General features: G+C 42.6%; 2 protein-coding genes and 1 non-coding gene across 3 annotated transcripts; 2 read left to right on the top strand and 1 right to left on the bottom strand.

Moving 5' to 3' along the window:
• The first annotated feature begins 13,339 nt into the window (after window positions 1-13,339).
• On the top strand, window positions 13,340-16,294 carry marcksl1a (MARCKS-like 1a). Its single transcript, XM_028565870.1, has 2 exons — window positions 13,340-13,654; window positions 14,875-16,294. Exons 1-2 carry the CDS (start codon window positions 13,571-13,573, stop codon window positions 15,439-15,441), a joined length of 651 nt encoding a protein of 216 aa, XP_028421671.1. The 5' UTR covers window positions 13,340-13,570; the 3' UTR covers window positions 15,442-16,294.
• Window positions 16,295-17,969: 1,675 nt separating this feature from the next.
• trnas-gcu (transfer RNA serine (anticodon GCU)) lies at window positions 17,970-18,051 on the top strand. The gene has a single exon. It is a non-coding gene; the product is annotated as a tRNA-Ser (tRNA).
• A 2,012-nt stretch (window positions 18,052-20,063) lies between these two features.
• Window positions 20,064-25,910, bottom strand: LOC114546971 (gap junction beta-4 protein-like). The gene is made up of 4 exons (XM_028566173.1): window positions 25,724-25,910; window positions 23,406-23,618; window positions 21,754-22,055; window positions 20,064-21,617 (listed from the first exon to the last, which is right to left on the bottom strand). Exons 2-4 carry the CDS (start codon window positions 23,574-23,576, stop codon window positions 21,275-21,277), a joined length of 816 nt encoding a protein of 271 aa, XP_028421974.1. The 5' UTR covers window positions 23,577-23,618; window positions 25,724-25,910; the 3' UTR covers window positions 20,064-21,274.
• Window positions 25,911-26,776: the final 866 nt, after the last annotated feature.

Here is a 26,776-nt window from a genome sequence, read left to right as displayed (position 1 = left end):
ACTCTATGTGAGAATCGTTTGCCTGAAAGGGCAAAATATGTACCGATCACACTTGATCTTTACATAGCTGAGGGCAAATTGGCCATTCTTCTCCTTTTTCATTTGTGTCATGACATAGAAGTATAAATATGCAGAGTAGATGCAAATTTCATCATCTCATAACCAAATGTTGAGTTTCATCTCTCGTGCTCTCTCTCCCCCATCTCCCCAACCTAACTCACACACTTTCACAATCAAACATACACTGAACTCTTCTTCCTCCATCTGTTTTCCTCTTTCTGTCTCGTTTTTTTTTTGTTTGACTCTCAAAACGTGGCTACAAACACACATGCATATTTCACGGTGCCCTGACAAAAGCGCACCACTCTGTAGCCTCCCTTCACACTGGGAGCAACAAGATTAATCCATTTGCACAACAGCAGAGGGGAGAGAGAAGTGACCAGAGGGACAAACATGAGGAGAAAGAGAAGAGAGTCACTTGGCGTTGCTGTAATTTGACTTTAATGTATATTTCACACTTAGACAGTGACAATCAGGCAGTGCAGGGAGCTTACTCACCACAAATGTGCTTCTTATAAACAATCAGATTAACACGCTCCATCTGGTTAACAACATTAGCACAGACTGAAAACAAGATATTGTCACTCACTGTGTGTGTGTGTGTGTGTGTGTGTGTGTGTGTGTGTGTGTGTGTGTGTGTGTGTGTGTGTGTGCATTGCCGCAGATTCAGTGGATAATATGTGACATGTAATGATGCAAGCTGATGAAAAAGTGAAAGGGGTTCAGCAAGGGAATGTGCTTCATGTCTGCAGGGAGCAAGGCTGATGAGAGCTGTCCTAATCTGTAAGAAGACGCATCTGAGCCTATGGGAGGTGCGGAAACAATTGGGAGGAAGAGTTACTTTGGCTGATCCCATTTTAGGAACGATAATGGCTTTACTCCCTCTGAAAGTAAATTGATTAAGGGAACATGGAAAGCCTCTGTGCCGGTTTGCAAACCTCAACAGTATTAACAGACATCAATGGTCAAACATGTAGCCTGTTTAAACTCCCGGACTGGCTTTCATCACTAAAGTGTCATTACTGTCTTCACTGTCTGTGCAATTGCTGGAGAGGCCCGGGCCAAAGCAGAAGATGGGTATCTTTCCATTACAGGGCCACCCTCTGTCATCCGTTATCCTCATCTGAAAGGTGTGTCTTGCTATTGATTTCCTCCACCTGCCAAAAGCTTGGTGAACAGCTGCTTGGTTGGACAGCCACATTACTCATCCTGGACACTTAGCAGATATCAATAATCAGCCGTTTCTCTTCTCTATTTGGAATAACAAGGCCATACATCAAGCCCAACGGTCACTTGCTTGCTGCCAAACTACTTGAGGCTCCAAACACTTTCAGCCCTTATAAGGTGATTCAGTCTGTGGTTGGACAAACGAAGAAGGAGATGGGTCTATAGGTTGGGACATGAGAAAGATTCCCAGCCGTGAGAGCTGCTGCTTCTTTGTCGTGTGTACGTTCAGCTGTGAATACAGAGGCATTCAGCTAATTGAGCTTTCTGCTAGCTTTATTTCTGCCTATAGCCGAGCCATCACTGCCCTGAAACAACCTCTTGTTATACTGTGACACAGTGCTTTGGGAACACGCACACACGTGACACGCTCATCGATCAAGCTTACAGAGTGTGTCTGTGTGAGTGCAAGGATGTGTGAGCGACATACACACAGGTGTGCAGTGGATTGCTGTGTTAACTCAGAGCCGGGCAGGACCCCTCGAAGGTTTGAGGTGTATGATAGCACAAGAGCCGAGATCACCCTGGCCTTGAAGAGGCTGGGGTCGCTTGGCCCATTAGGAGGTACAACTTTCCTCTACCCAGACAACTTTCCCATGACACCCCCTATATCTCCCATACAGAACCCTCGGAATGTTCTGCGGAGAGCGTAAAGCCAGATAGCACTTTTAATGCCCAGTTTATTACCATGCTCTCTATGAAATCCTCTCAACCTTGGGTAAAAGATTCTTGTTCTTTCTATTTTAAAATATTCTATCCTCTTCTTCTCTAAAAAATGCTGTTTTTTGTTGTTGTTTTATTTAAATGCAGGAAAACCTGTTAAAAATAGACTCCTTTCCCCTTGCCAGTAGCCGAGTATGCCTTTCCTTTTTGTTTTCTTGTTTGTCACGTTCAAGGTACACAAACGCACTGCAATATAGGGTTAGTAGTAGAAAGCAGCTTGGAGGCCAGTGAAAATATTACGGTGGTTACTTCTTTTTTTATATCTGTTACTTATTTAATCTCTCTTTCAAACCCAGTGCCGACTAATTTGGAACGATATTCGAGTGCTGCTTGGACAGAGATGGACGTACTTTGTGGCTGAGGTGACAAAGAGTAAAAGGAAAAGGGGTTAAATTAGAGTGTCCAACCGGGTGCCATGTTTCCACCACTGCCAATCGGAGCTGTAGCCGATAAATACCCATGACTACTGCAGAGTAATTTTGTCCCGGGAATGAATGTTGATTGTAACCTTTCCCACTAAAGACAAAAGCCAGATGTGAGTAGGTTTTGCCCAGTGGGAAAGAGGCTTAAGAGTATGATGGTTTTAGTTATCTCAATACTTTCAATACTTTTTGGGGGGCGAAATCGGACACCATGGAATGTTACAGAAATTTTTTAAGCATATGAAAAAGGAGCTGCCCCTTAACCAGCCACATCACCCTCCATCATATGCTGCAGGGACAAATCATGACACCAAATAGAATTCATAGTTCAAGAGTCTTTGCTTACCGTAATGAACCACCACTATTCCTGAGGCCACTTCGCACCAGCAGGCGACAGAAATCAGGCCACAATGGACAGTGATCCAATTGCTCCTGTTGTGCGTGCAACACATCGTTCTGGTCATCTCCATGTGACACAGGTAATGTGCTTATGTTACACATCCATAGGCTTAAACCCTGAATGACATCAATAAAGAACTGACAATCTCGTCAAATTGTGGCCTCCTATGTATATCAAAACCATTGTCATTGGGTTCAAGCAGATTATCTCCCACACGGTCCCGAATGGTGCCTGATCGGCTTACATGTTAGGTATTTGAGGATGTTATGAAAGTACAGCAGGAGCACCGGATCATATGGCACACAACCTCCTGTGACCTGCCCCAACCGATGCCCTTGGCCCCAATACTATGCCTGCTGTTACCCTTGTCCCTTACTGATGGCGAGATAAAGAGGGTCTTCTAACTGCTACAATTGATCTCCAGTCCCAGCTCATCACTGACCCATGATAACCTTTTTAGCAAGCCCTGAGGGGAAAGACACACAAAGGGAGTGTCTCTCTTTGGAAATGACAAATGGCTTTTTCTTCCCTCGTTGGAGCAGGTGTCTTTCATATTGGACCTGTCAGCAGGAGATATATTCTTCCCGTTTTGTCTTTAATGTAGCCTATCTCTGTGCCAGTGCGGTATTTCAGGCTCTGACAGGGAGGGAATGTACGAGAGAATAATACAGGCAGTAACAGTAAATCTCTGCCCAACTTGACTGCACCCATTTCCTGATGAGACACAAACGTAAATAACGCTGTACCCACATCCTCACCTCACCCCACCTCCCTATGTTTCAGCCAATCAATCCCTAATCAATCACTTGCAATCACTGTCAGGCTGTACCCAGCCTGTGCAATGGGCTAACCAGACCTAGGCTAGCGGGAGGTTAATGCAGACTCAACTGGGCAGGTTGGTCAAGCTAGCATAGATCAATGTTAGCTGTCTCAGCAGACCAGTGGAGATGAGGTCAGTGCTGCACTGCAAACACAGTCGGGCAGTTCTAGATCAATTAAAGCACTGATAAAACGAAGGAAAACATCGTTGGCTCAATGAAAGACAAGGCAAGCTGGAAGAAGAGAGGGAGCTATATACTGTTACACCCTTCATGCTGAAGACTCCTAACCTCATTTGCATTCATTCTATCACCCAAACCCACAGATACAGCAAACAGACAGTAAAGATACAGAGAAACAAAGAATTTGTTCTAATTCTAACCCTGTGTCCCTGTTTTAATTCTTCAGCTATGCCTTGGTGTGTCCCAAATATGTGTTTTACTGTAAAACATATATATATATATATATTTTTTTTTTTACTTGATCCAACAATGTAGGTGTGCGCGTTTCACTCAGACATACGTCACATTATGGAAGATGAAAATGAGCTAAGAATATCTCTCAAGAGGGAAATTTAAATAACCCAGACACAACACCTCACCTCATCTCCTGAATGATTTAATAACTTACAAAGATGTTCATGCCCCAGTGACGACCCAGTGCTGGTTCAAAGGGAGCTCTTTTTACGTAACCGTGTTTTGATAAACTGGAGGAGGATGAGGAAGGGAATTGGGGGCAAGAGATTGAAGGGGTGGGTTATAAATAGGTCACTCGCAAACAAGCGCAACCCACTGCAATGATGCTCCATGACAACACAGCTGCAATGGCAGATGGAGAAACTGGGAAACTGGAGCAAAATGACGACCGTATAATGAATCACGCCAAAGATGAGTGAACTACACAAAACTGGGTTGAGTTCAATGGGAAGGCCATCGTTCAGCTGGAGGACCATCTTTTTGGTCAAGCATCCACTTTCTCCATGTGCCATTGACTCTGTGCCTCTGTAACTAAACCTGTATTTAGATCCCTGTGGAGGAGAGCCAGGCTATAAAACAACAACAAATTATTACATAGTTATTGTTATAATAAATGTCTGTGTGAACATGTTCGTGCTCTAATCCTAACTGAAACATGTAACTAACACTGTGCTACCTTGTTCAGTTAAGGGAATGAAGTGAGCTGGCAGCCTTTTTTTAGCGCAAAAAGAGTTCCTGAGTCAATTAATCCATCCTACAAATGGCTCATTAAAACAAGTATCGACTCCGTTCTGTGTGTGTGTGTGTGTGTGTGTGTGTGTGTGATTATACACTATACTAGTACACACACCCTGACACACTTGCAGAAAAAAACCAAATTTATTACCACAATACACCTCAGCCAGAGCAAAAGCTGAAAAATATGTGTTGGCAAATTAGTGACATTTCAGTAATGGCACACAGATAAATACACAGATTAATTTTTAGTTGCCATTTGCAAATTATGATCGCTATTCATTTTCCAGTTAGTTTGACATGGTATTAGTGTATGACAGAGGGAACGACAACACAACCTCAGTGGCATTAAGCTCATTATGTCTAGACAGAACAAAACGCCATTGGGCGTCCTTTTCTTCTCTGTTCCACTCCTGGATAAGATTATGATGAATAAAGATACGAGTGGCCTGTCTGCCTTCTTTTATTTCAAGAGGCCAGGATGTTGATATCCTAATGTCTGAGTCATGTATACAGGCTGGGGGATAACCCCTTAAAGCTCTCTCTTTCTCTCCCTGTCTTAAGCTCCCCTCCCCCAAGCCCACGCTGGATTGCCTGCGGAGGCACAGCAGGGCTGCCAGGTCATACTTAACACCAACCACAGCCTCTCCACAAACCTCTTCTCTCCCCATCCCCCCCTGCTCCCATGCCCCACCCGATCCTTAAATCTGCATTACAATGAAGATGGTGGAGGAGGAGGAGCGGAGGGGGCAAAGGGTTTGAGGAGCCAGGGGAGAGGAAAAAAATTTACGGGGACTCAAAGAGAGTGATAATCTCACAGATTGGCCAGCCAAAAAAAAAATACCAAGCTAGCAGACAACCCAGAATTGAGCTAATGAGTCTGTGTGTGAGTGTGTAGCCGTGGTGGAGGGGGGGGGCGTAAATGTATTTGCATGTGGTTGCACGCAAGTGGTTGTTGTCGTATACATGTCTTTGTGTCTTGCAAACAATTGACACTTATGCTTTTAGCTTTTTCTGAGCAGCAGGGGAGTAGTCTGTGCGGCCTTATGTCACTCTGGCCCCATTCTACTATGCAGCCATGCAAAGCTGTCAGGAATTATAGCCTATTATGTTTTATTGGTCTGAAGTGTGTCATGTTATCTGGGCCTTTACTTCCAGATCATTAAACAGGATTCACCAGGGACCATTGATTTCTGTCTGTCCAAGGGCATCTCACGTCTTTTGATTTTTGACGGACGTGTATTTGATAAATGGAGGTGATAACTGCTCTCTTCACTTTTTGATATTGACAGGTCATTAAGAGGTGCTTGTACTGTTACATAAAACTTTCTAACAAGGCCAAAGTCTTTAGTAATGGGTAAAGGGTCCACATTTTTAATAAAACAACAATCCATTCTGCCAATTATTAATATGTTATTGTTAATAAAAATCAATGATATAGGGTCACAGGCTTTTATCTTTCCAACCCTTTCCAAGGCATCCATGAAAGTTGTTGACAGGCAACCAACGGAGTCTTCTTCAGGAAGCCACTGGCAAAACATTGTGCAGCACATAATTACCTAGAAAACCACAAATTGTTGTTTTTAACAAACTTTGTTTTTTGTACAGATTAAACTAACCATATATAACGTGTTTGTAATGTTAAAGTTGCTGGTACATTGATTTTGTTACCTTTGAATGGAACTAAGTAAGCTGTTTTCTTTCTATGCTTAGCTAAGCCAACACAAGCTTCATATTTAGCGTACCGATATGAGGGTAGTATTGCTCTTATCTAACTCTCGGCATACACCGTGATGCACAATTTGGTTGTTTGCCTACTGATAAGTGAATAAGGATTTAGCTGTTTTTCTAATGCTCGGGCGTGTCAGTGCGGACAGGGATCTTTACAAAAACAGCCTTCAAACACTGTTGCGTTTTTACTAGGTTTACTTACTTCTGTCTCCGAAGCTCTGCGTCTCTCCCACTGTGGGAAGAAGAGAGTGGCTGCAAGAAGGCATGGGAGGGATGAAGAGGGGGAGCAGAGGAGGAAGAGCAGGCTGTGATAATGATGAACGAGATGATGGCACACTGACCTAGTAACGCCGCAGTGCTGTCGGCAGTGGGGATGAGCTGCCTTATACACCCCTGTCATATACACACACGCACACACACTATCCTTTCCCTCTGCTTCACTCATCAGCGCTTTCAGTACTTCTTAACCCCTCGCCCTCTACGTTTACTTGTCTCGCCATCTGTTTTATCCCTCGCTGCCTTCTTACCTGGTTGCGTGTTATGACAACAAATGGAAACAAAGCACCACTGGGTGATTTGGCCTATAATGGCCCAAGCCTTTATGCGAGAGACGAACACAGGGAGAGGAAAAACTGAGGCTTACATCCAATCTACTGCGTTTTAATTTTCAAACCGCATTTTGAAACAAAAACGGTTTCCGTCCACACAAGCGTTTGGGGCGACGTGTCAGAAATGATCTCTGTCTGTATAAACCATAGACAGTATATAGAATGGACCAACAGATCCCGTTGCTCTGGACGGAGACCAGTGAAGGATATTGGAAGCACTTTTCTGGTGAGTGCTGAGTGTTACTGCGCAGCCTCTAACTGAGCTTGAAGATGTAAATGTGACGTGAGCAACGAAAGTCTGAAAGTTGTAAGTCTTCTGGTAGCTGTGCCAAGAGAAATCTCAGTCATTCCGATTCTTACAGAGACGGAGAGCGTGGGTATATGTAAGGAGATAACATAGGCACAGGCTAATTATTGCTAACTAAAATGCTAGTTAACATTAGTAATTAAACGTAAACAGCTAATGTAAGTTGAAACTGCCTGCAAGCTTCTCCTGTATTGTATGGTAATTTCTCTACTATGCGACAGTAAGTCGCGTGGTTATGACCCAATCGTTAGCCTATTTTTACAAAAACGTCTGCTACGGAGCCATAACGTGAGGTACAAGGTAATGGAGCCTTTTATACACTGTCGTGTTTCTTTAGAAATAAACAATGGACAAATAGAGTCTTTAAACGCTTCAGATGTAAAGTTATTCACTGTCAAAGTGACGTCAAAATGAATGGCAATCAATGGAATGCTAACAAGAGGTGAGTGCTTGTTAGCATCAAAATAGCGCCATAGGAGCTATACGCTTGCCAGACGCCTGCTTACCCCCTTGGTATAAACACGTCTGACAATGCATATCACATGACCATTCACATACACTGGGCATGAGCGGGCCAGTGTAAACAGGAAGCAGATTGGCTAAAGTTACTCTGCAGTTGAAAATCATGGATATGTATGTTGAAAATACAGAAAAGACATTGGCGAAAGAACAACAATGACTTAACTTAAGACCAGGGATTTATTAGCTTGGACCGACAACAAGGTGGAACTGTTACTGAAAGGTATGTAAGCCGAACCAATAAGGCTGACTGACATGGGTGTCACTGTCATCGTTTCCAAAGATCTCCGTTTCTGAGTTTTCACACTTAAACGGGGTCAACAGCGTTTCCAAATGTCTCTGTTTTAGGGGCTCGAAAATGCCAGTGTAGCATGGATGCAAGGCGTATAAGCGTTACAAAAGATATTTGTTTTTACACAAATGAAGCATAGCGTAAGTTCTGGCAGGTCACAGAGTCACACTCCTGCTGATGGCTCAGCTGATTACCTCTTTTGATTGGATTTCCAAATAGCGCGCTCTATTTAAACTGCTTTTCCCAGCCTTGTTGCATCTCTGCTAGCGCTTGCAACCCACCTCCACCCCAGCTCCTCTTTTTAAATTCACGTTGTCTGACGTAATCAATGTTGTGTCTCTGTCATTGGTGCTGCTCTGTTCTGTACCCTAGGGGGATCCTGCACTGCTGCTCTCCCCGTTTAAGGCTTTCCATACATGCCCATAGAAGGGCAGGGAGGTGTGAACCAGAACAGAGCCATAGCGCTAAATACAAATTGCAGATGAATGAATTTATTTTTGACAAAGTGGTCCTGACTGAACAGTATTTGTGCGGATGTAGCCTGAGAGAAAGAATTTTAGATGAGGAAGAGAAAATGGACTCTGACAGGGAGATGGCGAGGGGAAAGGTTAAAAGGAAACCACGCACCATTTCCCTGCGGTCACAGAGGTTGAGCATCTCGGCTGCATAAATTGTGGGAGTCCAAGTCATCTTAAATAAACAAGCCAGAGATGATAAGGCAAACAAAAACAACACCAACGCCATATCCTCTACCACTCTACTCCTGACTGGGTTCCCGCCAGACCACTTTCCGCTCCCAGTAACATCAGCCGTAGACGTCCGTAGAAGCAGTAGTTGCCATGGTAACCGGCTCTGTGGCATGTCAGCACGCACGCAGAAATGTAGGGAGGGGTGTCGCATCATGTCTACCACCTTATGCACAGGGAGACAAAAAGAGGGGGGGGTGATGAAGATCTATACACATAAACTTGATATTGTTGTTTTTTTGGAGGTTGCGTTGTGTTTCCAAGCGCCACGGTGATTTAAACGACATTTTATCAACAAGGCAAGTCAAACATGCGAGCTCGGATGAGCATCGGACATCCAGCTATCCCTTCCTCCTTCTCCTCCTTTAAGCCACTGCCAGAGTGTGACAGACAGATATATCTGCACAAGCCCCCTGCCCGGCCAAGATGGCTGCAATGTGCAGCTTTGTGGTTGCCTGCTGGAGATGGCCTTTTTGCAGTCAATAAGCCAGTTGATCGAATTAATTAGCATTACAAAGGGGCTATATCATGGCAGTGATGAGGGCTGTGCACCTGATTCTCCTTGTAATTAGGTGCTTGGCAATGCAAATGTTCTGTTTACACCAGACTAAATCTGACGCGTAAACTCTAATTTAGATCTTTGCTTGAATACCACTTTTGAGCATTTGTGATGGATTAAAAATGAAAGGTTTTGAAACTGTGTTGTGGCCATATATATTTTTTCCATCCATTATCTCAATATCTTAAAGCCATTTTATGACATGTGCATCATAGGATGGCATTGTATGAGGTATTGAGGTATTTGGGCTATTAGCAGTGCAAAACTGCAACACATTTGTAACCATTGATGTATCAAATAGGAAACACACAGGAAACAGCCTGCACTTTTGTTTTTGTGATTGTGTATGCATGAATTGCTGATGAAATTGACAGAGAAATTACATCTTCATCACGCTCATATGCTCAAGTAATCTGTTCAAGGTGACTGTCGTAAAGATAACTTTTCTCCCCTCGGAAGCAAAAGGAACCCCAGAGACATGTTTCTTCATCCTCGCTCCAGTCCTATTCTCTCCCCCCCCATTTCTTCTTGTGACGCTCATCAGTTGGCTTGCCGAGTGAGAGAGAGAGAGAGAAAGAGAGAGAGAGACAATGGAGGCTTTTAGCAGGATTTGAGAGCTCATCCTGTGTCAGTGCATGAGAAATGGGTAACTACACAGACAGGGGTATCGACTAGCTCAGAGGGAAAAAAAGGTTGTGAAGAGGAGAAGAAGCACCATGTTTAACGTGACAGAAATAAGTAGGCCGGCCGAGGCCAGAGGAAGTCAATCTCATTTTTCAGGAAAATCAGGCCTTGTCATCATCACAGTGTGTGTACTACAAGTGTGTGTGCGTTTTAAGTTATAAATACTTCAGGCTGTGTCTGCTCTAATGTAGAAAACATATGTAAAACAAGTTAAATGAGAAAGTTGATACACTCTGTACGCTAAATATGTAGCTGCAGCCAGTTAGCTTAGCACGAAGGGGAAGGGGAAGGTAAACAGCTAGCCTGGTTCTGTCAAAAAGTTAACAAAATCTACCTCGGAATTTCCCAACCTCATCAGAATGAGGACCCGATTCAGACGTCCCACATCAGAGAGAGAAAGCAAAGGAGGCATTCCAAAGCCAGGATTGAGCTATGCATGCACATGAACATCTTTCAAGCATGTTGTTCTCCTTCTTGACTCGGATTGGGAGAATATATGCAGCAGTGGTGGTTGGTTAGGATGGGGTGGGGGGAGTGCAGATTGTGAATCCCCGAGGGTGTATTTCACTGTGGGAAGCTCAGCCCACTGAATGGATGGAGATCATTCTCTGGGTTGTGTATGCATGCCTCGCATACCACGGCTGTGACATGTTTGTGTGAGTGTGTGTATGTGTATGTGTGGAGGTTGTTCTGTGTGCCATCGGATTGGTCGAAACAATGACAAAAAGGCGAAGAGAGCGAGAGAGAAATGTGGAGCTGTAAAGGGAGGCCTCCGAAGATTACGGGCCTTTAGTAAGAGGAAATCATAAATTCCACTTAATGAAGTCCCATAAAGATGACAAGTAGAAGGAGTGCCATTTTGTTAACATAGTTTCATCTTTGGGATAAATGAGGGCCTAGTTAATGGGAAAGAAGGGATAATGTGGTTAAGGTTGCCACAATTAAGAGTAACGGCTTGAAAACGAGGCAGCTGGCATATACAGAGGCATGTATAACCCTGTCTAATGACTGGCCAGTGTATGGAAGCAATCCACTGGCTTTTATAACTCAACTTAAAACATATGACCCCTGACCTTGCTGGGTCACAAGAGGAGCCCATCAGCTTTGGGCTCCCAAAAAATGCAGTGTCATTGCTGCGATCGTGGGACTGGCTCGTCTGGCCAAGAGACCTCATTACTAGCTGACAGGCTGGTTCACTGTCTCCCTGTCTGTGTTGGTGACAAAGCAGCCCCAGTGCCATTGCAAGGTCTCCACTGAGTGCAGAGCTTGGCTGTGCGTTATGTAACAAGTTTACTCTTGGGGAGTCAGGCCTTTAAAATCCGGCAGAGGCCATTAATGAATTATTCAGCGCTCATTCAAATTGTGTTTTCTGATCATCAAGATCATCAAGATCATCTGAGGGTTTAGTTTCGCTAATGGAAGTCACTGAAACTGTGATGGACCATGCTAACCTTGAATTTGACATTATCTTCATACAAAGTGTACTGTAATTTAGAAATCATTCAATTTGACCCTTTATCTATTTGCAACCCTTTATCATAGGTGCTTAGGCATTTGTTAGGTTTTTGTTGCATAATCATTTTTTATTTCCCTTTTGGGGTCCCAAACTTTAGGCTGGGTACCACCGATCTGATGATAAAATACTTCCGTGTATGTATGTTGTTCTCACCAATACATTTACAGCATCATTTAAAACATTTATGGTATTGTTTGTCCATTGTGGTATCAATTTAACACTCTTATACGACATGATATACTTCTCTGTGATTATTATTGTTTATCAGAATAAAACTGTCTGTGACCTGTATGAGCTCAATTTCTTGCAATAAGTGCTGAGTAAGTTAATGAACAAAGTTTAATCAAAGCTGCAAGCAGCGATGAATGGGCCCTTGCACCATGTCGGGGGTGCTGGCGGGACACCGGTCGACGCGTTGCGCATTTGTGCGACCGTCGGACACTGTGCACACGAGTTAGACTTTTCATCCTGCGTGAAGTGTGCAGCATAGAAAATTATGTATTGCAATATTTGCACCACTGTCCACGACAAATGTTTTTTTGAACCGTTACTAATAAAAAAGTAACTCTCTGCTGAGTGCAATGATGCCTCCCAAAAGAGTCTATGTCAAACGGTTCATGACTTGTGAGTGGGGGCGTTGCTAAAGTTTAGGGGCTGGCATTAGACACCCATTATGTTGCTCAATATCAAGTGTAGCCCACACAATGCACATTTCATGTAAATCGGAATATGTTGTCCGCATGAGGCTATAACTGCATGTTGCCAGTAGGTGGCGCTTTTATTTAAATTAAAAAAAAAAAAATTATTTAATGTTGGTAAGTAACTGCCTTCAGGCTGGGACTTTTATCATGCATGTGAAGTTTCAAGCAGATTGGACAATGTACAGTCTAGATAAATCACTTCCTGTTTTGTGGAGTAACATGGAAATTCTTCACCTGTCGTTCAACGACAGCTCAAAAGCTTCCTAATGTAGCTTTGCCAACGCCTTTAGATTTTACTAATCCATTTTGAAGTCAATCAGGTAAAAGAGGAGTTTGTTAAAGTACAGTGCCTGCAAATGGTAAACAAAATTCAATATGGCTGACTTCCTGTTGTGTTTAGGGTATGGCTCCAAGATGCTTTTTTTTGTAAGTACGGACATGATTCAAATGCCTACCAAATTCCATACATCTAGGTGAAACATACTGCGAGGGCTACATCTTAGAAATTTTGTAGGTGGCGCTAATTGTGCTCGGGCCCTAAAAAGTTGAAAATGCCCCAAAATCTTCCAGACATGTGAAACAGCGGAAAAAGTCTTGCTGATCATCCTTCAGCTGTCCTGTGGAAATAAAGGCCTAAACATGCCCCCCAAAAAAATCTTTTTAAAAAAAGAAAAAGAAGAAAAAAAGAAGAAGACAGGGGGGGTTAAGGAGGGCCATCTCCCGGCTGCTGATTGGACAAAGCCCGGCTGTCCCGCCCATGGGAGGAGTCTCTGGTCGATTTTGAGGCGCGGTTGAAATACTCACAGCCTCATCACCGACATCCTTTAATTTGAGCTCAGCCGCCGTGGCGACCACACTAACTGAAGGGGGATCTTGTCGTTTCCAGACCTAGCTAGGGAGAAGGAGATCCGGTCGGATTTTTCAACTCTTTGGCAAAGATATTACCCACCCCAGAGCTGGATTTTTAAATCTCGAAAACTCCTCGAGGTTTTTCTTTTTCGATTTTCTTTTTTGTTTAGAACACCTAAAAGGAAAAAAATAAATAAAAATGGGAGCCCAGTTGTCCAAGGGTGGAGTAGCTGTTGAGGGGAAAGCCGCCGCCGACCCTGCTGCTGCCAAAGCCAACGGCCAGGTGAGTACAGTTAGGCCTGACATGCCGAGCATCAGCGGGGAGCCACATGGCACCCAACGCCCACTGGCAGCATGGGTGGCACGGCGGGGCTCCGAGCTGCTCTGGTAGTCTAGCTGTTGCGCTTTCACACTCTTCACCGAGCGCAAACTTAGTCCGCATTAATTTAGAGCAAGTCCGTTTTAATGAAATAACTAAATCCAGGGGACCTCCATCGGAGCAGCCGTCGAGTCGAGTGGCCATGCTCGTCCCCGCTCAGCGCGCACCAGACCTGTCTTTGTTTAATTTTCTCCGCTGGTCCTGAAGGGGCAATTTTACCCCCAATTTGTACGCGAGAACGACAGATTCGAGTCGAAATGTGTTTTTGGACCGTGTTCTCTCTCATGAGTTGGCTCTAGTCGGGGAGGTAGTCGCCCTTACGTCGAACAAAAGGACGGTGCAAAGGATGCAAATGCACTCTTGCTGGAGGCGCTTTTTGCGGAGTAGCAAACAAAGCGCGGACTGGCGCCAGTTTAAGCCCCCTTTTTTGCCCCAACTTTTATACATCTTGTCCCGTATAGTTCAGTAGTTGTGATTCATTGCTGATTAGTGGGAGAGTTTATAAACAAGTGGCTTGCTTGAGTCTGACCCCAGATCAAGAGATGCATTTTATGATGCACGTTCATAACATAGACCCCTCTCATATTATGGATGCGTCGAGTCATTTGAATTTGACTCTTAAACTGACATTGGCTTGCCTGTGTCATGACTGATGTGCGCTGGCTGTATTGTGGCCACACTGAGCTCATGCAGAGGGAGAAAGAGAGCGAGCAGTGGTAGATGTGAGCTGCAGCTCTTCGGATGAGAGCAGAAAGCAGGTTTCATGGGGATTCCTTTGTTCCCCAGCTTGCTGACTGTGTTGACGTTTAGGTGCAGCACTACTGCCCCCATGTGTCTGCTTAGAGTCATGCAAACAGCTGTTGAGTTCCTCCCCCTGAACCACTGTTAGGACAAGCAGCTTTCCTCAAGTATTACATGGATTAACTATTGGAGTAAATGGGGTAATGCTAATCTGTCATATGCCATATCTCTTTAAGATTAATTTGGAATGTTGTACATGTTTATCCATTTGTATAAGTTGAGTGATTTTTCCATTTCCAGAGGCAATGTGTTTTTTTTTTAATTTTGACTGAAGTTTGATTACTTTAATCCACGACTAATGAGTCCTCTTCTCTACGTTGTAGGAGAACGGCCACGTCAAAACCAACGGCGACGTGTCCGCCAAGCCCGACGGGGAAGCAGCAGCAGCAGCCGCCGCAGATGGAAACGGAACCGCCGAACCAGCCAAGGAGGGCGAAAACGGCACCGGCGACGCCATCGAACCCGCTCCCGCAGCCGAGGGCGACACCGCCAAAACGGAGGGCGAGGCCGCCAAGGAGGGCAAGAAGAAGAAGAAGTTCTCCCTGAAGAACTCCTTCAAGTTCAAGGGCATCTCGCTGAAAAAGAGCAAGAAGGGCAGCGAGGAGGGCAAAGAGGAGGTCGCCTCCCCCACGACCGAGGACAAGCCCGACGAGAACGGCCACGCAGCCAAGGAAACCAAAGAGGAGACACCGGCCGCCGAGGCCAGAGCGGACGAGGTCGCTGCCCCCGCTGCTGACGCTGCACCCGAGGGGGAGACCAAGGCAGCGGAGGAGGCCCCACCCACAGAGGCTGCCCCAGCTGAGGAGGCGGCACCCGCCACCGCCGCCGCAGCGGCCCCTGCTGAGGACACGACACCTGCAGCCTCTGAGGGCGAGGCCAATGCAGAGTGACTTCGCCCTGCCATGTGAACTGATTTTTTTTTTTTTTTTCTTCCAAGATTAAAGTATATAAATATATATATGAGAGACACGTGCCACGTTCTTAAAGTTATAAACAAAACTAGAAAAGAAGACAAAGGATATATCACGTTTGCTGATTCAACCACCAGTTCACTGCCTTTTTTTATTAGTTCTTCGACAGACGGAATCTCACCGGGCCCTCTCATGATGAAGTTTCGGCGTGTGTCGCCCCCTCGTGGTACACACAGGGACTGGCGTGGTGGCGAAGGTAATGGATTGGATGTGGAGCGAATCAGGAATACTGACTTATTTTCCCAGTTCATGGAGAAGCATCCTTTTTTTTAACAGCGTGGCAGCCCTATAACATTTTATTTCTCTTTCTCATCTTTTTTGGGATCTAAAAATTGTCACCGTTGGCGGAGCGGGACAGACCATCTCCTTCACTCGAAATGACTGTTATATGGACACATAAACCTTTTCAAAAGATCTTATTAATTAATTTTTAGAATTCTACATTCCTATGTTTTACCCCCAAATTTCAAGTATTTTGTCATGTATAGAAAAGTGAAAACCGAGGAGGGGAGCAATGTCTTTGTTCGTGCATTTCGATTCTTTTTCTGGCTAAAACCACATTCGAGCTTCTTGAGTATTGCAGTGTTCACATTTCAGAGTTTATAATGCAGGGGTTGGGATTGTGTACAAAATGTGAGCTTTTTATCTGCAAACTGTCTCTGTAAATATGTTTTGGCCAATATTTTTGGTTCTCTATTTTGCTATCGTTTGAAGATGTTAATGGTTTTATTGTAACTTTTAATAAGGGTAAATAAATGTTCGATCCCCTCTGTCTGCGTTTCCTCTTGTGATTCACACCTCAAGACACACTCAAGGCTATTTTTGTCTTGTAGTCTTTGAGAGGTTGGGGCAGTTACTACATCATGCATACACAAAAAACAGTTTTATAATAAACTGTATCAAAGAAGGCATACGCTCTTAGATGAAAAGTCAATTTAAATCAACCATGATTTAGACAAAATGACAGGCATAAACACTTTATATCAAGTTGAGCTAGTCAGCTAGATTAACTTCCAAGGTTCAGATTTTAAAAAAACTTATGAAAATGGCAGAAATAAAAACTTCAATATTGCTTTGAACTCCAGACCCAACCATAAGTGTGTGTGTGAAGTGATGCTAAGTTACAGGAAACTTAAAAGGATGCATGTGCCTGAGTCATACTCCTACACCTGCACCAATGTTGTGCCATAAATATTTGGAATAACTACAAATATTTGCATATATTCAATATTTATCATTTAGAATTTTTTTTTCACACTAGTCTTTAAGCACGTTTAGGAGTGTGCTTTATTGCATTTCCTTACACAAATTACCTGTGTGTGTGTGTGTGTATGACAAATAAACCTTAGAATTCTTGAATCCAAATAACTGCATGCATATCTAGCAGAATGAGAGGACATGAAGTGTCATAATAGGATTTCTTACATAATTCAATTCAATTTTATTTATAGTATCAAATCATAACAGTTATGTCAAGACACTTTACAGATAAAATAGGTCTAGAATAGAGATGTTCCGATACTGGTATCGTTATCAGTATTGGCTCCGATACTGCTTAAAACGCTGGTATCGGTATCAGGAAGTACTGGAGTTTATGCAACGATCCGATACCACCTAATAAAGCCCTAAAGAAAATCTACATTAAAGTAGTTTATTTATGTTCTTTTTCCATTATAACTGACTGTCAAACTGGGTAATAAAAGAAAGTTCTGTGGCATTCATTGTTTGTATTTGTTCATGTTTCACAAAGAGTTTAACCTGAGCCAGACAGACAACAAAGATAGAAATAATATCACATCCATACAGGGATAGCAGTATACAGCTGTTAAAACATAATAAAATATATGACACACTGGTATCGGATCAGTACTCGGTATTGGCTGATACGCAAGTTCAGGTATTGGAATCAGTATCGGGAAGCAAAAAATGGTATCGGACCATCTCTAGTCTAGACCACACTATAATTTAGAGCCAACAATTCCAGTAATTCTGGCAACATATTTGACATGTGGCCATCAAATGCTAGAATAATCCCACTTGAGTAATCTATTGTTAATCAAATGCTTAAAATAGCTAATTTTATTTGTTGGTCTCTGGCTCCCCTTGGTGGACAGAAATATACATTGTAGGCATATATGTGATTCTGCACCATGTTGCTTTTCAGTTTTTAGTTAACATCGATTTCATGTTTCATCGATTTTTAGGGATTACTAGGCATGTTTTAGCTTTTTTCGTAGCATCTTTAGCTAGGTCTATACAGCGTTATATTAAGGCGTGTAGGTAGATTTTGGCATGCACGTGTTCCTGCAACCACTTTGGGCTTAAGAGCAGCAACGGCCACGGAAATGTTAAGCGGCCCCAAATATGCCCGACACATGATTGAAACCGGTAAAATATGACATCTAATATGAATCGACATATCAGGAGCTAATTAGCTTATAGCAGCAGACGAGGTGGCCGAGTGGTTAAGGCGATGGACTGCTAATCCATTGTGCTCTGCACGCGTGGGTTCGAATCCCATCCTCGTCGGGAATTTTCATTTCATTTAACTGGACATGAGATGAAAAAGAAGAGTCAGTCTGACACAAAAATAATATTCCAGGTAGACATCTGTGTCTTGAAAGTCAGGTTTTTCGTTTGGTAAGCAACAGAATCCATTTTACCTTCAAAAAAAGGCTAAAGGGTGAGAAGAGGATAGTGAGAAGCCATATTTTAGGGGGGGGAATTAACACCTGAAGGCAGTATGGTTGTTAGAAATAACAATGATATAAAAATAAATATGAATGTAATAATGATAGTAGTGTTATTATTTTTAAATAGTCCTACTGAAATACTACTGAGTTTCTCACTATGAACACTGGAGAGCAGTATTTACTCATGACTGTCACATCACTGCAGTCACCTCCAGCAGTAAAGATGGCTATATGTGTTTCTAATATGTCTACCTAAAGTTAAAGTGTATGTAATAAATACATTTACTATCAACATTGGCATGTAATAAATAATGTGGATGCTATTAAGAGGCAAAGCCATTTAAAGCAAATTCGGTCAGATGCTTTTTGGACCTGAATGTTCTTAGCCAGCATAATGGAACAAAGTTGACATGTATGTAGTATCATGCAGTAAAAACATACAGATACAGTATCAAAACTGATCGTCTCGTTGATTGAACTACAGCACACTCTAGTGGCGTTACATTGGAGTTCAGTTTTGCGAGACTGAAGAAAACTTACTTACTTACTCTTGATGCTTACGTAAAAGTATAAAACGCTTTAAATATCACAATTCAACGGGATTGCAGCTGTTTTTGTAATATTTCACGAAAAGAAGAGGTGTAATTTGCCTGTTCCTAAAGCTCTTAACTATTTTATACTCAATTTGTACTTTTTTTGGTTTGGTATAAAAAAAATAAAATATAAAATATTTTTCTGCTCTGTGTCAATGTTTTCAGACATGCTAAGCTAAGCTAAACTACACGTCCTGAATCTAGGGACCAGATCCAACTGGAGATTCACGACTAAGACAGTGTGTATGCACATAGACAGAAACATGCAGACAAAATATGCATATGTTGATACTCCGCAGCCTCTGAGAAGTGCTAGAGCGCAGTGCCATTACGCAGGGCCGCTCACTTTATTTACCTTCATTAAATCACATGAAAACAACAGCATAACCATACAGAACTCTACACACATCAGACTGGTCAGTTATAACTTTTTGGTTTTTGTAAGCCAAAGAATCCAGTTTATGTTAGCATTCAAATAATGGCAAAGGGGTGAAAAGCCTTATTTCATTTTGTTTTAAATGCACTTGAAGGCAGCAACAGTTCTACTAGTGTCTATATGGTTGATAATTGATCAATAAGGATTCACCGTGGCTGCTTCTTTTACCCTTTGTCCCTTTCAAAATGTAGAACTGCTCTTTAGACCATATCCCCAAAATGCCAATAGATAGATAGATAGATAGATCACTGTAAACCATTGATGTAAATGTACAGCCAAAATCTCACAGTATCATACTGTTTTATTGTTCTACAGGATCATACTGTAAATGGCAATGCATTCTGGGAGAAAATAATAATATCATAGCACTGTCTGCGAATTTGACAGATTACAGGTATTTACTGTTAATACCATACCAATTGGGAAAATAAAGGGAAAGGCGGGAATTACACTGCAGCCAGTATATTATTGTAAATTCAAATAATATTGTAAGAAACATAAACAAACACATTTTCTTTTACTTTAGTTTACTAGCGAAGCTGCTGCCAATATATTACTGTAAATTTACAGTGAAAAGTTTTACATTGTAGATAGATAGATAGATAGATAGATAGATAGATATTCTTTAGATAGCCTATAGAGATTCTCCATTCTCCACCACTAAAAATATGTTCCCCTCCCCCTCCCTAACTAGCTGATGTGTGGTGAGCGTTCTGGCGTCGTAAGGCGTTGTATGGCTGCCGTGCATCACCCAGGTGGGTGCTACACATTAGTGGTGTTAGAAAGCAGTCCCCCCCCTCCCCCCCAAATACGCTTTGAGTGTCTATGATAAAGCGCTATATAAATGTAATAAATAATAACTCAACACTTCGTGTGGGGCATCAGCTCATTAAATTCCCAGCAGCATTTTGGTCCCTTTAGTGGAAGAAATATGAACGCACAATCTTTTTCAATTAGTAAAGCTATTAACAGTGTTGTTGTAATTTACAGTACTTACTCTAAGGTGTTACATGTAATTAAAATGACATATTGACGTTGATTTGTGATCAACGATGCCTTCAGAATCAGAACGGTCAGATTTACTGTGTGCTTATAAAAGCCAGCTGGATGTTTGTCCTTGTACAGTCAGCCATAAGTTGATCAGATGCATGATACAAATATATAAAATGTGATATTCAAACATTTCATAGTAAATAACCTAAAGCATTCACTCAGGAAGAGTACACGTTTGCATGCTTTGGCCTTCTTCATTTCTGACATATCTGCATTCAATCCTCACACACATGCACACTCGTTATTCCTTGTCCTGTCCTGGGCTGTCAATTCTCTTATCTGATGAGATCAGCTGATCTTACCTATCCAATAGCTCAGCGACACACAAACATTGTTAGTCTATCATCATCCTCCTGCTGCCTCTGTTTAAGTGCCATTAGTAGCCTACATTTATGCTGCTGTCATGCACACGGTACGTTCACAGCTGTTAGGCTATTTAAATCCGTTCTCCTTTCTGTTGTCAGCTGTCATTTCAGTGCAAATTGTTGCAAATGGCAATGCGCCCCCCTCCCTTTCCCCATCACTGCCAGTCTCCGCAGGTTCTTCAGCTCCATCAGCTTCATCAGATGTTATCAGCCACCACCACCAGTGTCTGGACTCCATGGGGGGTGAGGATTTATCTGGCTTGCTGCTCAGGGTATGCCCCTCAGTTACAAATCTCCCTGTAGAGTCCAAGCACCAAAGACTTTCTAGCAAAACTTAAATATCACATATCATCTGTTATAATAAACATTCATCTTTACTTCATTCATTCAGTCACTCCTGATTGAAATACCTAGTACTCCTCTTCTTTAAAGTGTCCTGCAACATACAACCAGCCAGGGTTGGAGATCCTTTCAAAGGAGAGTGATGAATGTCTCATGTTCAGCTGGTTCATGATACACAGGATTGGTCCTTTTATTAGTCTTTTTAGTTCAACAACTTCATCAGGTAACTTTTGGTCCTGTTGTGTAGCCACCCGTTAGAGACAAACCTCCTTACAGGGCCGTACTTTTACCACCTTCTCTGATCTTCTCCTTCTTGTTTAAACTGAGTTGGCTGTCTGTCAATGTGGGATCAGTCCTACGATACTGAGACCTACGTGGGGCCATGTCGGTGAGCTCATGCTGCTCAGCAAATAGGAACCTCTCGTTGTCTCGGCGGATCCTTAACAATTTGGCGATGCGCATGCCGATGAGGTAAACCATCTCGCAGATGCACATGAAGATGCACAGCGCGCTGGATACAACCATGAACAACATGAAGATCTTTTTCTCTGTTGGACGACTAATGAAGCAATCCACGGTGTTAGGGCATGGGTCCAGTGAACACTTGGATAACCTAAAAACAAAAAAAAGGGTAGAGACGAATAGAAATTCAATAGCTAATCGGTTTGGCTGTTCTCTTCAATTTTCATGTTTCTGTCTGTAATGCTGAAGATGATTAAAATACCAAGCTGAAAAGTTAAGAGCCTTACCTGGGCAAGTCATATCCATGGTATATCCGATACAGAATGTAAAGAAATGATGTGTCAAATCCAGCTTTGAAGACCAAACTCAGCAGATAGGTCCACCACAGCCCCCCTCTTTTCTTGCCAGGGTTGGCGTACAGGTGAGAGCCGGGGTGCAGCTGCACATGTTTCATGTCCTTTCCTTCGCGGTATTTAACATGAGCCATCACCATCAGAGACGGGCAGGTGACAAAAATCAGCTGCAGTGCCCACAGACGGATATGGGAGATGGGGAAGATGTGGTCATAGCAGATGTTGGTACAGCCAGGCTGGAAAATAAAGTAAAATAACTTCAAAAGACTTTTTCTACAAGTACTGTAATGTCTCAGATGGGTAAAATGAGTGATAGCATAAGTTGTTGCATTGTGCCAGAGATAAAAATAAAAATAAAAAAAAAAAAAAAAACTAGGAGTTTTTCAAAGAGGCAATACGTTTATTTCGTACCACAGCTAATGCAACTGTCATGAAATGATGAATACAAAACAATACCACCAGAATTAAGTGTCATCTGGAGGAAGTGATGAAAGTTATAATGCCTCTATACTGGTAAAAATACATTTAAACCTGCTGCCCCTTTTTTTAGGGAATCTGTGAAATAGACATAAATCTTAACAAAAACAAACTTTTGCCCTGCAAGACTTACAGACTAATATAAAGACAAAAGTTTTAATTTAAAATTAGCATTTTGCAGTTGATTTCAATTAGGATTACATACTTGAAGGAGGCTATAAAAGATTTGCTTTAATAAATATACAGGTTGCCAGCCAGTTAAATTGTGTTGTATATGCTAAAACATTATGTGAACTTAATGAATTGACGAGAGAGAATTTACCAATATTCTAGTCACAGGGCATAGCAGGGCGTAGCAGGGCACTGCAGGGCGTAGCAGGGCACTGCAGAGCATAGCAGGGTGTAGCAGGGCATAGCAGGGCATAGCAGGACATAGCATGGCGTAGCAGGGCACTGCAGAGCATAGCAGGGTGTAGCAGGGCATAGCAGGGCATAGCAGGACATAGCATGGCGTAGCAGGGCACTGCAGAGCATAGCAGGGTGTAGCAGGGCATAGCAGGGCATAGCAGGACATAGCAGGGCGTAGCAGGGCACTGCAGAGCGTAGCAGGGTGTAGCAGGGTGTAGCAGGGCGTAGCAGGGCGCGGAGCAGGACAACGGAGACAGCTGCAACCATGATTTAGGTGGAAAACTGCTGGGCGAAAAGAACATAAGGACTCTGGGGAATAAGCTCCCCAGAGCTAAGTTAGTAACAAGCATTTCTGGGACATGGATGCACACAGATGGAAAGAGAGAGGAGCTCAGTGTGTCAAAGGAATTTACACATTCCACTACAATCACACAGTACTGTACTGTGCTCTTGGGGTATTTTTCTAGAAAAGCTCCCACCACAGCCACAGCAAAAATGACTGTTTTCACTAGTTGAGTAGTACTCCTAGTCACAAGTAAAGTGATATTTGTGTCATGTTAGTCTTGATCATTAAAACTGGCCTGCAGTTAATGAGTTGCCTCCTAGTGGGAAACTAATTTCTGCAATAAACTGATTAACAATTAAAAGTACAGAAGTGTCTGCAGAGAAAAAAAACAGTGTTGTTCCTGTGTTCATCTTACCTGTCGAGTATTACACTCAAAGTCTTTGCTCTCGTCGCCCCAAACCTTCTGCGCTGCCACCACAAACACCAGCACACGGAACACAAACACCATGGACAGCCAGATCCTCCCGAACGCAGTGGAGTATTTATTGACTCCACTCAACAGACTCTCCAGTCCCGACCAGTTCATCACTGCTGCTACGCTGGCCTGGGTGATAGAAACAAATACACCCTGTAACAGAGAGGAAGAAAGAAAACAGGGTTATGTTTCCGCATCCTGATGAGACGATAGAAACAGATAAGCTGAATGACTTGTGTGATTATTGCTTCAGTAGCCATAACAGATGTACACAGGCCAGATAAGATAAAGTCTGGGTGGAAAATGTTTGTCAGCTAGCTGCAGTGTCTCTCTCCCCCCCCCCCAAATTCAAAGGAATAGTTTCACATTTTGGGAAATATGCTTATTCTGAGCTGGAGCCAGCTAGTTAGTTTAGTTAGTTTAGCTTAGCACAAAGACTGGAAACAGCTAGATCTGGAAATGTTAATAAACAATTTGCTGACTCAGGGGAGGTAATTTGCTTGACTATTTCTGACCTAACTTCCTTGAGTCTCCACTCGTTGCCTGGCAACTGCTCCCCACCAAGATGCAAAACAGGGAATTGACCAATCTGCACTTCGGGTTTAAAGCTAGCAGTGTCCACCTTTTTGTTGTTGTTGCAGTCTTTATATGCTCAAGTTACCGTGATGACTTGGGAGTGGTATCGATCTACTCATTGAAACTTGGAAAGAAGGCATGGCTTTAAGCTAAGGCACTAGTACTGTCCGTGCAAGCCATGATGTCTCTCTCTTACTCGTGGGTGGGCCAAATTCTGTGGGCGAGCAAAGCAGAGAAAGGGGAGGAAACCTTTCCCCTTATAACGTCATAAGGGGAAGATTCCAGATCGGCCCATCTGAGCTTTCATTTTCTCAAAGGCAGAGCAGGATACCTAGGGCTCGGCTTACACCTATCACTATTTCTAACCCTAACCCAATGGTGTTTTAAGCCCCCAATGTCTCCTTCCAGGCAGCGCTGCGAACGTTGATTCAGAAAAAAGGCACCTAACCATAACCATAACCATTGCCTAATCCTAGTAGACGTTGGGGGCTTAAAACAGGTAGATCATGGAAAAAATCTCAGTTTTTACCATATTACAGTCCACGGGCAGCAGTAAAGGTACACTGAATCATCAGTTATACAAATGACACTATTTCCCTGGTTGTTTTACCCCACAGTGATCATACTTGTAGTCCAAAGACTGGTTACTGGTCATGAAGAGAAATAAAATCTATATGGAATTTGTAACACCATCCGCCAGTATGGTTACTGGAGCAGTGCAGGATCACGCACTGTTTAGAAACGAGCAAAATATTTAGATTTCACGAAACAGGAGTGGCTCAGCCCTAAGGGCTTTTTGGCTTTAACACTTTAAACTCTGGATTAACTCCATTGCCACTTAGTTTAGTCATATACCGTAGGCTAAATAAAATAGGTTTTCACAGCAATGAAGCTTGTGGGGATATTTCTCTGACAATTACCTTTTACTGTATTAAACATCAAATTGAGTATCCAGTAAGTGCCACATACTACCCTGCAGATAAGACCATTTAATTTTCTACATTAATATTTGCATTTAATTTTTGTTTAACCTCCGACAGGCAGTGACTGTTTATAAAAATGTGCATGGAATTGAAATATACCTGTATTGCTGTGTGAAGGGATATAGTGGCAAATTAAACTCTAGATCTTCATTATTTAGTAAACAGAGCAAACTGTTTTAATTTCAGGAACGCATTAAATCTACCATTAACTGCTCGATATAGCATACATCTGTGTGTGTGTGTGTTTGTTTGTGTGTGTGTGTGTGTGTGTGTGTGTGTGTGTGTGTGTGTGTGTGTGTGTGTGTGAGTGTGTGTGTGAAAATGTTTAACTTTTAAGAGGGCTACATTCCACAATGCATGTGCCTGTGTGCTGAATCTAGACTTATATGTAAACACATTTTCTTTATACTGATTGCTCAACATATCCCCATACTTTGTGTCTTAGTCATGGCAAATGGAAACTTTACTCCCCCCTGTGTTTTTTTTTTTTTTTTTTAGGTGGAATTATGCACATATGTTTTTCTGCATATGTTGGCATGAATAACAACTTGCATCGTCTTGATTGAGTAACTTCAAGGACAATAACACCAGCCTGTGTTCAAGTTAAACGCAGCCGGCTACAGTCTTTTGTTTACTGTTCAGTCCTGACTTTAAGCATGTGATAAAAAATGTATGAAAATCCAACAAAAACAACCTTACCTAGTGCTGAAACCGGACTCAAATACCAAAACCCAATATGTCGACACCAGCAGGAGAAGATTCACAGGACAAGTTAAATACAGTGAAGTAAAAACTAAACAATTCTGATGCTTTTTCTCTCTGTCTGTCTCTGCTCTCTCGCCTTTCCCTCAGAAATCCTGCCAAACCAGATTCAGCAGCTGCTACGTCATCAAACACACACACACACACACACACACACACACACACACACACACACACACACACACACACACACACACACACACACACACACACACACAGACTTTACATGCGCCGTCTTTTTTCAGTTTGCAGGAAGACTCTACTCCCTACGAGCCTTGTAACCTAACACCTTAAACTTGCGTTACTGTACTACTGTTCTACTAATATTTCAAATTGCCCTGCGGGGATAAATAAAGTGTTTTGAAATGAATTATATGTGTGTAGGAAAAAGAGAGTAAGAGAGAGAGAGAAAAAGAGAGATGCCACACCCTGTATGCTGTTACACACCCAAGAGGCCCTAAGGGAGTAATGCAAATGTGTTTTTACAGTGAGCTTGGCAATGCACCCACCGCAGACCAAGCCCTCTCCCAGTCACAACTTGCTTTTAAGACGCTTCAACAGAATCTTTATCATTTAAAACTTGTTTTAAATGCAGAAAAAACTAAAGTTATGCTTTTTTTCAAATTCAAAATCTAAATCAAATCTCCCTTCAATCCTCACTTCCCAGGGTACGAAAATTGAATGTGTTTCTAAGTACAGATATCTTGGTATTTTAATTGATGAATCTCTTTCTTTTACCCTTCATATTCAAAACAATCAGCTAAAATTCCAACTGAACACTGCTTCAGTGTGCAAGAGAGGCCAACAAAGACTCTTTGGACTCAGGAAACTTGCTAAATTCCAGGTGTATAAAACATTGATGACTTTGTTTTACAAAGCTTTTATTGAGTCTGTCGTGTCATTTTCTATTATTTGCTGGTATGGAAACCTCACCATCAAGGATAAAAATGCGCTTTTAAAAATTGTGAATGTGGCTAGCAAGATAGTGGG

Source organism: Perca flavescens, chromosome 20 (assembly GCF_004354835.1).
Source record: "Perca flavescens isolate YP-PL-M2 chromosome 20, PFLA_1.0, whole genome shotgun sequence".
In the NCBI taxonomy this organism is placed as follows: domain Eukaryota; kingdom Metazoa; phylum Chordata; class Actinopteri; order Perciformes; family Percidae; genus Perca; species Perca flavescens.
The sequence above is the reverse complement of the archived record's forward strand: the minus strand, read 5'-3'. Positions and strand labels throughout refer to the sequence as shown.

Bases quoted from the DNA above. Each gene is read 5' to 3' on its own strand.
- LOC114546971 (XM_028566173.1), bottom strand. From the start codon at position 23,576: ATGAACTGGTCGGGACTGGAGAGTCTGTTGAGTGGAGTCAATAAATAC. The intron at 22,056-23,405 runs GTAAGATGAACA...TTTATTTTCCAG, and splicing joins TTGAGTGTAATACTCGACAG to CCTGGCTGTACCAACATCTG. The intron at 21,618-21,753 runs GTAAGGCTCTTA...TTTTGTTTTTAG, and splicing joins CATGGATATGACTTGCCCAG to GTTATCCAAGTGTTCACTGG.
- marcksl1a (XM_028565870.1), top strand. From the start codon at position 13,571: ATGGGAGCCCAGTTGTCCAAGGGTGGAGTAGCTGTTGAGGGGAAAGCC. The intron at 13,655-14,874 runs GTGAGTACAGTT...TCTACGTTGTAG, and splicing joins CTGCCAAAGCCAACGGCCAG to GAGAACGGCCACGTCAAAAC.